We start from the raw sequence: 12,034 nt of genomic DNA on the forward strand, positions 1-12,034 counted from the left end.
GTAAGCAGAGGTAGGGGTAGTAAGAGCTACCACTCTTGTTCATGCGCTAAGACCATGGTCAATCTTCCTTTCCCTCTCCACACCTCTTCCCTCCCTTTCCCACCCTCCCTCCTTTGTCATCTCCTTTCCTACATATAGCACTTTTCAGTAATCAATGAAAAGGATCCTTTTAAAAGTCTCAATTCCATGAGTAGCTTGGCTTCTGCTGAAAGCCAGCCCCAGTGAAGGATTTCAGTCCTTGGTTATCTTTTCAGTTAGAGAGGACACACAGCTATTCCAACAGGCAGTCACTTAAAAATGCACTGAGATTTGACAAATTCTTACTACAAAGTAATTTGATTATTTTGATATTAAAAATGGCAATTCTTTCTCAGTTGTTTTTGTTTTCTGCCTCTTCCTGCCACTGCACAGGATGGAAATTCAAGACTCTTGTTCAGAATTAAAACTAAGGTAAAAGGAGATGTGATGCCTTTGATCCTTCCAGAGTCTTCTACTTTGTTGGAAAATGTCACTAGTGCTACCTGCCTGCAGCACGGGAAGCTGCCACCTGCTTTGTTTTTTACTCCACATTAATGAATTAATGTCTTTCCTATTTATTATTTATCTCATGCTGAATTTTAACAAATAGCTTACTTGATAACATTGGATATATGCTCACTTCTACAGAAAATGCAGATCTTTGCAGATGTTGAAAACCCCTATTTTTAAGCACGGTTTCTACATAGCAATGTTTATGCAGACTTTTCCATCAATAATGAGCCTTTGCACTCAACGATATTTCATGCCTAGCAAAGTCATACATTGCATTTCTGTAAGTTAAAGAAGACAGACCATTATCCTAATTAACAAGTATCCATCTTCTGCCTGGGTAGATTTTACTTCTCTGAGAAATCTTTTTCTCTCTAAGTTCTGGGAGACCATCCAGAGATGTGTACTGACTCTACTAAAGTTTCTAGAAGAAACCCTAAAGACATAAGTGGCTAATTATAAAATGTATTTGATCTTAGATGATCTTTTTCCATTCAAAAAGATTAGAATAACATTCTAGAAAGAGGTCAGTGATAATTCTCATTGATTCCAACATGTTCAATATTTGATCCTACTCTAACAGATTGGGATTTTCATTGGCTTTAATGTGTTCGGGATTTGGCCCTACTTTCCTCAGTAGTCATTTGAAATCAACAGGAAACAATGTGAGTTTGCATTGCATATGCAGCGACATACAGGTTTGGAGACTTCCCATGTTGTGGAATGAAGAAAAGAAAAGGTTTATGTCACCTAAAGGCTGCACTACATGTATGAGGGATGAAAAACCTAATGTTTTACCTGACATTAACTGTAATGGCAATGTAATGGTGAATGAAAAAGCAATGGTCTTAAGACAGCTTCAAGTAGCTAACATAGGGGAGATGACAGCCTTTAAAGAAAAAATATACAGTAAACTCTTCATTAGTCTTTGTTATGGATTATGTCTGGTCCTACCTCCCAATGCACTGTTCTACTGCAGAAATGCGTGGTGCAGTGCAAGGGCAGCTTAGCTGAGTTCCCATTTTCCTGTTGCCATTTAGTGCTGTCCCTACTCTCTAGAGTACCTAGAGGCTGCTGTGCTTTTCAAAGGTGAATGCACTCTCTTGGTGCATGTCTTGTATTAATTGTGGTTTTGCTTTATTCAGATTACGCCACCCTCCCATCAACATGAATAACTGAGAGTGCAGCTGTATGTATTTAAAACAATGCATCAGTGTGTGTGAGAGATAATTTATTTTCATTCTTATTTTCTCTGTCTTATTTCTGGTCTTGTTTTCACATGATTTCCACTGTCACTTTATCATTCAAGCCTGCAGTGAAATTAACCTATTTAAATGTTTTGCATCTTGTGTTTTAATTGCACAAGTTTGATAGTTATTCTAGCTCAATTTGATGACATATGCTTCAATTTTGCCTATTTACCCTTTAGACTAAGGGGTAGATGAAACTGTTTATTTCGGATTTTTATTAATTTAGTGATCCTGAAATCATCACATTGAAAACATTAGACACCTCATCTTAACAGAGAAGCGGAGTTGCCAGAATCCAAGTAGCTCAGATCACTCTTGACAGTCTGCCCCTACCTAAAACTGGGGTACCTCAGCACCTCTCCTCCTTCCTTTTTGCCCAAGAGCACTGTGTGTGAATCTTTGTGCTGTTTTGCACCACAAACACCCTACGCAGTGCTTATACTTGAATTCCCTGTCAGGGCCTGAGTGTATGGATAGCCCTAATTGCCCTGGGCATCCTGACCTAGCCCCCACACTGTGCAGCCTGCCCTGGGATCCCTATTTCAGCTGAAGCCAAAATCCCAGGGCTTTTCAATCGTGATGGGCTGTGACTAGCCCTGGTTGCCATGCTCAACCTGCCATGCTCTGCTTGTTACCCCTCTAGGTGAAGCACCAGCCCTGCTGTCACCATCAGTTCCTGGCTGCCTCTCCTGCAGCTCCCTGACACTCCCCATATCTAGGCTGCTGGGGATGCTCATTGCTTTTATCACCATCAGACTGAGTACGCTAAGCTCAGAGGTGATTAATAGTTGTAGAGTGACAACCAGTCTGCCCCTGTGCAAGCAGGGTGGTTTAGTAGATTCCCAGGTTCTTCCAATCTCCCAGATCTTCCTGAGAGACAGTTACTGATAACTAAATATTAAGAAAATGTTGGTAAGTTACTTCTTGTTCCACCATTTCCAAATTGAGCCACTGGAGTCACTTCTTTCTATAAGGACACGATTACATTGCTAAATATTTGATTTGCTTCTCAATAATACCCCAGTAGGTACTGACAGAGCTTCATTATTTGTTTGAAGATTTGTTTGTACAGCATTGACAGTCTGTTTCCCAAAAGAGCATCTGGCTGCTTGCCCTCCCAAAGAGTAGCAAAACTCAGCATTAGCTGGCTATCCTCACTTCTACTGAGTGTAAATAGCAACTGCATTCAGTTTATTCTCTGTTTTTAATAGCTGCAGTTTAAGCCTTTAATTTATTTTACATAGTCTCTCTCTTTTACTCATCTGCACTACTAAGCTGTGAAAGATTAATTAAAAATAGGATATGTACTATAGTAGGAAATCCTTTCCTAATCTGAACCTCTTGGCATCTTTACCTCAAGCAGAGAATATGAGCATAGTGTCTCAGGATGCCCTTCAGCAAGTAAAAAGAAAATACCAGGCAGTGGGGCAGCCTCAGCCAGAAATGACAGCAAAACCATGCTATTGTTACACAGCAATTACCTGCTCAGTGGAGATCTAGGGCACTCATCTCTTACTCTGAAAATCCTAACTTGACTCAAACTTCTTCACAGCTTCTCCTAGTTCTAGCATATGGAGCGGGATCCCCAGCTGCTGTTAAGCAATGCTGCGCCTGGAGGGTTAATTTATTGGAGGTAAAGCTGTGTCTGAATTTTATTTAACTCAAAGGTTAATTTCAGGCAAAATCATCCCTCAGCAAACTGTTAAAACACATCTCAATCTCATTATCATTTCCTTTTTGTGATTTTTTTTTTCTGTTTCATGGATTTACTTCTTGTTTATGATAAGCAGAGGCCAATTAGCAGAGAGGCTGCCGTGTTATCACACAAAGCTTTTGTATTTTTGGAATGTGATATAGTCAGCACAGTCAGCTGTTTTCCTTTCATACTTGGTAAATATGTGGATGCTTGGTAAATATCAGTGAAATGTTGTGGATGCTTGGCAAATATGAGTGAAAAATAAATTCAATTAAGCGTGCAGCAAAACTATTATCTGAGAAGAAAAACATTATTTCTTTGTGTCCAGTTGCCTGTGCTGTGACCTCAGTCATGATAGCCCTAAATTGCTTTATTTCAGGCATTACAGGATGGACGTTATTTTCTGTGAAAAGAATTGCTGTTGTGTTTTTAAGTCCATATGCTCCATCAGTGCAAATTCAAGTGGCACTGTACAACGTGCTTCAACATTTTGCTCATGGAATTCAAATTTCTCATGGAAATAGTTTGCCTTAATGCAGCAGTCTGTGAAATGGCTGGATGGGAATCTGAAGATAACTATAGGCATTGCTGAAATATCTATGTGAAGATCCAGTTCAACATTTCCCTGGCAATAAGTAGACCCTTTTATAAAAGGTTTTTTCAGTTCCCATCCACCAATCTAGATTTACCATCACAAGGCTGTGTGGAATTCTCTTTCCAGAGCTTTGCTGGTAGTTCCTGGCAAAGAAAAAGGTTCATTTTCTAAAATATCTGACTTCTATTTGAACAAAGCAAGAGAAAGAAAAAAAAAAAGTCTGGCTTGGGAATGTTTTGGGTTCAGAGTTTTTCATAGCAATATTTAATTTTTAATGTGGCCTGAATGTTCTTCCCCTCAAACTGCTATGAGAACACATAGAATTACACTCAGTAGTTACTGTCTCAGGGCTCAGCAGCACTGGACTGACAGATTTGTCCGTATTGGCTAGGCATGGTCTGGCCAGTTCATACATAGGAAGAGAGACAGGAACATCCTTAGTGAGGGTGCTCTGCAAAACCACTTGTTTGGTATAATTTGTGTTGCTTGCAATACAAAGATTTTACAGCAATCTTGGTAGATACCCTGGAATTGAGTTATTTATGGACAAGGACAAGTACTAGAAGTGGTTTGGAGAGCATTTAAGATCTTTCATCACCAGTAGCCAGACTGTCCCGCAATGGTTGTGACACATCTGGTGAGTAATATCGTAGACAGGACAGTCCAACCTGTACACCGGCAATACAAAATCTGTGTTTTCATAGAATCATAGAATCTTTCAGGCTGGAAAAGTCCTCTAAGATCATCAAGTTCAACCATCCTTGGTACACCCAAGGATAAAGCTCTCTATGTTTGAAGAGAGCAGCCTTCTGTGCCTGCGCTAGTGCACAGGTTTGCCTGAACCAGCAGGAAAATAACTATTTCTTTTTTCTCACCAAAAGAAGGAAATAAAATTGGGTATGTCAGTGTTGACTCTTCAAAGTTTTGCTGTTTGTTTCTGAAGGGCTCCTGCAGCATGGTCAGCTCCAAGCCTCTCAGCACATTCACATTCTTAGTAAAGATTAATTAGTTGATCCAACATATTTCTTCAATCACATGATGGCAGACCACCTGATTTTAACTTGTGTCTTGGTTTGCTGCAGTGTCTGAGGGCTACCATACAAGGAGGAAAGAAGGAGGCTGAGCCAGCTGTGTGGGGCTCAGCACAAAAAGTCCACTGCCACTGTGACCGGCTGGAAGAGGAAAGTGAGCAGCTGGTGCTGGGGAGACTGCAGGTCTCTGTGTCAGGCTGCGGCAAGGAGGGGTGGATTCTCTGCCCCCCTGTCTCCTGAAGGGAATGAGTATCCTCCAGATTGAATCTGTCCTGAGGACCACCTGTAGGGCCACCCTGCCTTAGATTATTCTGGAAAGATTTGTGTAGGGAACAGCAAAAGGAGAATTTCCTAATGCTTGGCTGTAGCCAGGCTTTGCTGTCTTTAAACTTACGTTGCAGGGACAGAGGTCATTAAATTAAGGAGGACAGGAGGGAAGAAATGAGCAAGGGAAGGTTGGTATTTGTTGATAGGGGTCTCTGGGACTGTCTAATCACAGCTGTTCAGATATCCCAATCTTTTGATGGTTCTCACAATGCTTGTTGAGCAAGACACTGCAAAGAAGTTAGATTTTTAATATCTTTCATCTTATTACATGTACCTGACCCTCTGAGACAAGCAGAACTCAGTATTTGTAGGTAATACTGAATACCTTGGAGGCTAGCTGAGGGCATGCTGTGTTCAGGCAAAGAGGGAGGCTGGACTAGCAAAGGGAATGAATAGCCTGGACAGGATCTGAAGCTGGCCTTCACACACAACCTCAGCAGAAATTCCACTGGCTTTATGAATTGACAAAGAGGCTTTCCAAAATACTGAAAACCAGGGAAGTGTCACTATAATGACATTGCAACTGAGGTGGTTGGTTTTCCTTCCTCCCTATCACAGGGCAGTATTCAGCTTGTGTCAGTTCCCCGTGCCAGAATGGAGGAACCTGTATCAACGACAGACAGAGTTTTATTTGTGCTTGCCGACACCCCTTTGGAGGAGTCAACTGCAGTACGAAGCTGGTGGACGACAATTCTCTGAGTGTGGGCAAGTAAAGAATTTAGTAGTGCAATATGCTAGCAGTAAGGGCCTCTGCCCCAGGGCCTAATTAGAGAGCATTTGCTGGTCAAAGATCTCACGTTTTGCTTTAATGAGTCCCAATTCAAGTAGTGGTGTCCTGAGTTTTGGTGCTGAAGACATCAATCCTCGTGGGTGACTCACAATCTCTTTCTTTAACGTGACCAGACAATGGGATTAAATTGGCCTGGGACCAGCCATAATAGCTGGAAAGCTCCCTGCTGAATTGTGCAGAGTGGAAAGATGTGCAATAGATGTATTTGAACGTGATATGACGGAAATCGAAGGGGGGGAGGGGGAAGTAAAATCACATCACTGGGGAATACTAGCTTCAGTATGGCTATAAATGCTTTATAAATACCAGTAGCTACTATGATCTGTGGCACTATGGCCTCAAGGAGTCATTTTAGGCGTGCCTCTGATTTTCATCAGCAAAGGATGCAGCCCTTGAAAGATATTTCAAAAAAGAGAAGTGGAAACTGTGCTTATTGAGTCCAGAAAACAAATAATTTACATTCAGGCCACATGGAATGTGAATTTTATGCAGCTTTCAGCAGCCATTTGGCTGATTCTCACTCATGACTGCATATGAATAGTGAATAAAATCATTTGTACAGTGGCAGGGAATCATAGTGTGCAAGCTCAGCTTGAAGAGAAAAACATATACTTTTATTCCCTCATTTCACGTCAGGAGTGCTAAACCTCTTCAGTGTTTGTAGAGAAAATTCTTGGCTTCAGCACACACAGATGAACAATGAAAGACATCCTGGGGTGGGAAAAACTTTGGGAGGGTGGGGTGGGGAAAGAAAGAAAAGAAAAATAGTAGCTCCTTTAATGATAACATAGTATAGACAAAGATAAAGTTCCCTTGCTGTTTCTAAAATTATTCTTTTGTGGATACACCTAGCACTAATTGTGGAGAAAATTATTTTTTATACAATACAGAAAAACTCTGTGTTTATGCAGAAATACTGTGTTTCAGTTGCTCAATCGACTGGACAACGTGACTTCAGAAAAGCTGCTTTTGATCTTCTGGCTGGTCCTAGTTGCCTTTCTACAATGTAACATTACTTGAAGTTGTTTGTTATTCCTTTGCAGATTTTTCAAAAGGATCATACAGATATGCACCTATGGTGGCTTTTTTTGCCTCTCATACGTACGGAATGACAACTCCAGGACCCATCAGATTTAACAATCTGGATGTCAACTACGGAGCTTCATTTGCCCCAGCAACCGGGAAGTTCCATGTTCCATACCTGGGGGTCTATGTTTTTGAATATACCATTGAATCATTTAGTCCACGTGCCTCTGGCTATCTGGTCATTGATGGAATAGACAAACTCACTTTTCAGGCTGAAAATATTAATAGTAACAAGTACACTGACAGAGTAATTACTGGAAATGCTTTATTAGAGTTAAATTATGGTCAAGAAGTCTGGCTCAGACTGGCAGCTGGCTCTATACCAGCCAAGTATCCACCAGTAACTACGTTTAGTGGTTACTTGTTGTATCGTACCTAAGTCAGTCATAAATTTTAACAGTTACCATCAAATGAAGCTACCTGCATGTAATTCATCTTTGCCTTTAAATACTTTGTTTCTTTAACAGCAGTAAGTTTCTCAAAGTCACCGATGTGATGGCATCTGAAGTGCTGATTCTCCAAGAAGTTGCTTGGTTGTAGCCATATGCACATCTACAAAGAGAGTCCACAGGTTGGAGAGGGGGGAAAATAAGCATCTTCCTTATATAAGCATGACTGGGAAGCACAAATCTAACTATCGTCTACATTTACATTGCAGAAACATACTTACACAAGGTTGCCAAGAGTCAGTTCTCAAGACAAATCAAAGCTCGTTTTGATTATTCTTTTACAACCTGAGTGCATACTAAAGTTGATGGGTAGATTTTGATGATTCACATGCTGGGTTATTCCTTAGCTCATTGTATCAAGTGATAATCATGTGTATATATTCTGTTTGGAAAAAATATATTTCTTTTCCATTTTGCGTGACATTATTCACCACATACCTTGATATGTCAGCTTTAATTAAGTCATGATTTTTTATGTAACCTGTATGATGCTAAACTGGTTTTTTGTCTAGCAGAAAAAAAACAAGTGGGAATACCTAAAGGCTGCATGTTGCTACACTCGCATTAGAAATAAGATGCTCATTTTTAGCAGTGAATATAATTAGTCATGGGAAAACATTATAATGGATTTGGTGGAGTCTGTTGCTTGAAGCATTTAAATCACAGCTGGATTTTCCTGCGGTGATATGTTTTTGGGCAAACATGGTTATACTGGCTTCACACAGATTTTAGCAGGTAAACTTTGGCCTATAAAGTGCACAAGGTTAAATGAAATAATCATAGTACTTTCTAAGTTTGAGAATAAATCTATAATTTTGTTTGCTTCTGCACTATATTCACTAACTACTGAGGCAAGATGAAATGAACTTCAGTCTGCATAAACCAGAAGGTGATTTCCAAGCACCAATCCAATAAAAAAAAATATTTTTAGTTTGTGCTATGACTGCCTGAAAAAAAAAAAAAAACCACCTCAGGTTTGCATCCTTATCAGTTGCAAAGTCCTGGGTTGCTGCAGTTTCTTGATATCCCATGGACTGGTGTGACTGACCAGGTTTGTTTCTGGTTATTGCCTTTGTTAACACTAATTGATTAGGTTTTACATCTCCGTGTATTTGTCTCCCTCCCTTTCCTTATCCTCCCAGCTGAAAAAATAAACTTTCTCACACTCCACATCTCCTTACAAATTAGCACCACCGACCAGGTTTGCTCTCACTGCTACCTCCCTTACCACGTGTCAGGCAGGTTTGTCTGTGCATGTTCTTGTCTATGGCTCCTTTGACCAGCTGCCCTTAAAGGAGTAGATGCTGTCCTTCCGTGGCCCTTACATTCAGTTATTGTTAATCAGCATGCTCCAGAGATCTATGCCAATTTATTGAAGCCCAGAATGTTTTGAAGGTCCCCGAATTATTTTGTTTTCCACTGTCAGGAACTTTTCTTGAAAACACATGAGAATCTTCAGCTCTCTTCTAAGTATTACTTAATGTACCTTACCAGATCTTAAGATGAATGTGCATGAAATGACTGAATTCTCCTGGGCTGTATGTGGATAAGAGAATTCACAGCATTTTTCCTCAAGTGTAAAAAGCTACACTTTGTTGTTCAAAACTGAAATGTGCATTCTCTGCCAGGACCATTGGTGCTGAAGCGTGCCTGTGACGTGTGCCTGTGTGCACTGCCTACCTGAACTACAGAAGTGTGCAGCACTGAATGGCTGTCTCCCAGCTTCAGGGGGGCATCCTACCGTGGCTTCTGCTTAAGGACAGCAATTGCGAATTGATGAAAGCTCTCAATCCAAGCCCATTTTCTGAGGCCCTAAATCCAGTAATTAATTGTTAAGGGATCTTGCAGCACATAAATAATTATTAAAATATCCTATGTTTCCTTGAAGGATCTGAAAAAAACAGAGCCACTACTCTAAGGATCAACTGCAAATCTTAACAGATTGAGATGTTTTGCTGTTGTTTGTATTTTTGCTTTGGGTTTTTTTGAGGCCAGAAATCCTTTCTTCTTTGTACCTGATGGATTCTTAATGTACCATGAACACTAAATGAGCGTACTACAGACCTTTCTCCTGTTGCATATCATATTTTTCTGTAAACACTCAAAATCTTTGATATGACACTAAGCCTACCGTATCATTGAATTTTATCAAATATAATGACCACAAGCCCCAATCTCTCCTTGTAATTTTGTCATTTTAATGTGTTTAGCCCTCTTTATTCCTGCTGTGTCTATGGCTAAATGGCATGAAAATTACTCTGCAGATGAAATTCAAATGACTCACCAGAGACTGCATCTCTGTTTTAATGTGACTTTCTTTGCCCTTGCTGCCCCTGCCACTAAATTCTTCAAGCTGGGTCCTCATCTTCACAGACACTGTTTTCCCCTGGCAACCAGATACTTTCTGTGTCATTGTACTGGTTTTATTTCCTCTTTTCTTTTCTCTGTTTTTTTTTTTTTTCTTTTTTTCTCACAAACCCCCAAATTCATTGGGATACAGTAAGAATTCGGATTAAAACTGCATCTGTAGGCATAACACATAGAAAAATCATTTCCCTAATAGAAAATAGTACTGAAGCTAATTCTCATTGTATTTTTTAAAATATGGAAGACATAATATTTTAAAAATATAAGTATACACTCCCCTTTTTATACCATGCAATAATCCATTCAAATCTTTCCCTGGATGTATTAAAACTAAGTATACTTGGCTTTGTCTATTGTTAAAAACTAAAATGCAGATTTTCATCATGAAGATAGGTTTGCATTGGCCACTGAGGCTCATTTACGGGCCTGTGACTAAGTACCTAGGCTGTCTGGACTAATGAAGCAAATAATATTGAAAAATAACTGAGGATCAATAAAATCAGTCAGCCTACCCATTATGCAGAATAGACAGCAATTGGTCTGTACTCCCAGGAGAACTTTTTAGGCATCAACCAGGAAAGGTGGTTCCCGAGGCACCTTGTCACCCCTCTGCTTTCATTTTCATGCTCTGATTTGCATTCCCTAATGATAGCAGGCAGCAAATCTGAACGTTCATCTCCACCCACAGCCCTTGTGAGGGACCACAAAGCCATCCCGAGCCTTTGTACTTCAGAGTGAGTGGTGTTCTCTTTATTTGGATGACTCAATAACCATGGCAACATTTTGTCTGGTTTGGCTTTGACAAGCCCATCGAATTTACCCCAGAGCTTGCATTATCATTTTCTCACCTTTACCAACCAAGTTATCGCTGAACGCATTCCCCAGCCTCTCACATACTTAGCATTCATGCTGAGATCAGCAGTTTATTTTCCTCACGTACCTTTTCTAGCTGGACAGCCAGCACAGCCCTGCTTTGCTCCAGCTCATGCCAAACTTCCCTGCTAACACATGCCTGCCTGATGCTGACTTAAAGGTATTGCCATCTGTCCATACATCTGGGATATTTTCATGCAATTATTTTTTTTTCTCCAAGATAACAACATCTACATTGGCAGCAAGTGGGAAGAAAGCCATTATCTCTGAATTCAGGCATTGACCTGAAAGCATCCATTAAAAGCAACACTGCAGCTAAGCCCCACCAAAACCGGTGTGTATCTGATGATTGAGTACCTTTGAAAGTGGGATAACAAGTGCATTGAGACAGTTGCAAAACTGAATCTTCCTAGCAGCTAAATTTGGGCAGGTGAGCAGAAGAGCACAAACCAATGCAAAACAAAATGAGGAAAATAAACACTTTTGACATTTCCAAAGATCAAAAATGTATACCATGGCTTTACGGTCTTTCACTGGTGGCTGCTACTTGGGTGCAGGAACCATTGCCTAGCAACTCCGTGGATTTCATTAACCCCTTGAGGCCATCAGATGTATCACAGAGTTAGCAAGGTCTACATTTTTTCATCCAGTTTTAATTTGCTTAATTCATACTTCTTTTTATGTTTAGCTGACTGCTAGAAAGCCTGAGCCCCATATTCCTGTTCCCATGCTAGAGTGTTATGAAAAGCAGAAGATGGGAATCTTCTTTAGTTATTGTGGAGGAAGCTTTTGTACTTACTAAATCTTCGTGGTGTAATCACATTTTCAGCAGAGTTCTAGAAGAAGTACAAGTATTTGTCACTGCTTTGTATTTCAAATATACAGCAGAAGTCCCATTGTAGTAATTTTCTCTTTGCAAAGTTGCAAATGATATGATGAAACACCGTCTTTAGATGGAACTCCAGTCAAGGGTGCTTGGTAAGGAAACTTTATCAGCAAGCTGCTTCCTAGCTGAAGTTGCTAGAGATCTGTTACAACCAAC

The 12,034-nt window shown here is 40.2% G+C and overlaps 1 protein-coding gene across 1 annotated transcript in view; it reads left to right on the forward strand.

The window, feature by feature from the left end:
- Positions 1 to 9,923, forward strand: part of MMRN1 (multimerin 1) — a 47,436-nt gene extending 37,513 nt beyond the window's left edge. The window contains exons 7-8 of the mRNA XM_054825192.1: positions 5,986 to 6,132; positions 7,261 to 9,923. Of these exons, the coding sequence (XP_054681167.1) occupies positions 5,986 to 6,132; positions 7,261 to 7,682 (569 nt within the window). The 3' untranslated portion in view covers positions 7,683 to 9,923. The remainder of the gene's footprint in view (positions 1 to 5,985; positions 6,133 to 7,260) is intronic.
- Positions 9,924 to 12,034: the final 2,111 nt, after the last annotated feature.

This window comes from Grus americana, chromosome 4 (assembly GCF_028858705.1).
Source record: "Grus americana isolate bGruAme1 chromosome 4, bGruAme1.mat, whole genome shotgun sequence".
Taxonomy (NCBI): domain Eukaryota; kingdom Metazoa; phylum Chordata; class Aves; order Gruiformes; family Gruidae; genus Grus; species Grus americana.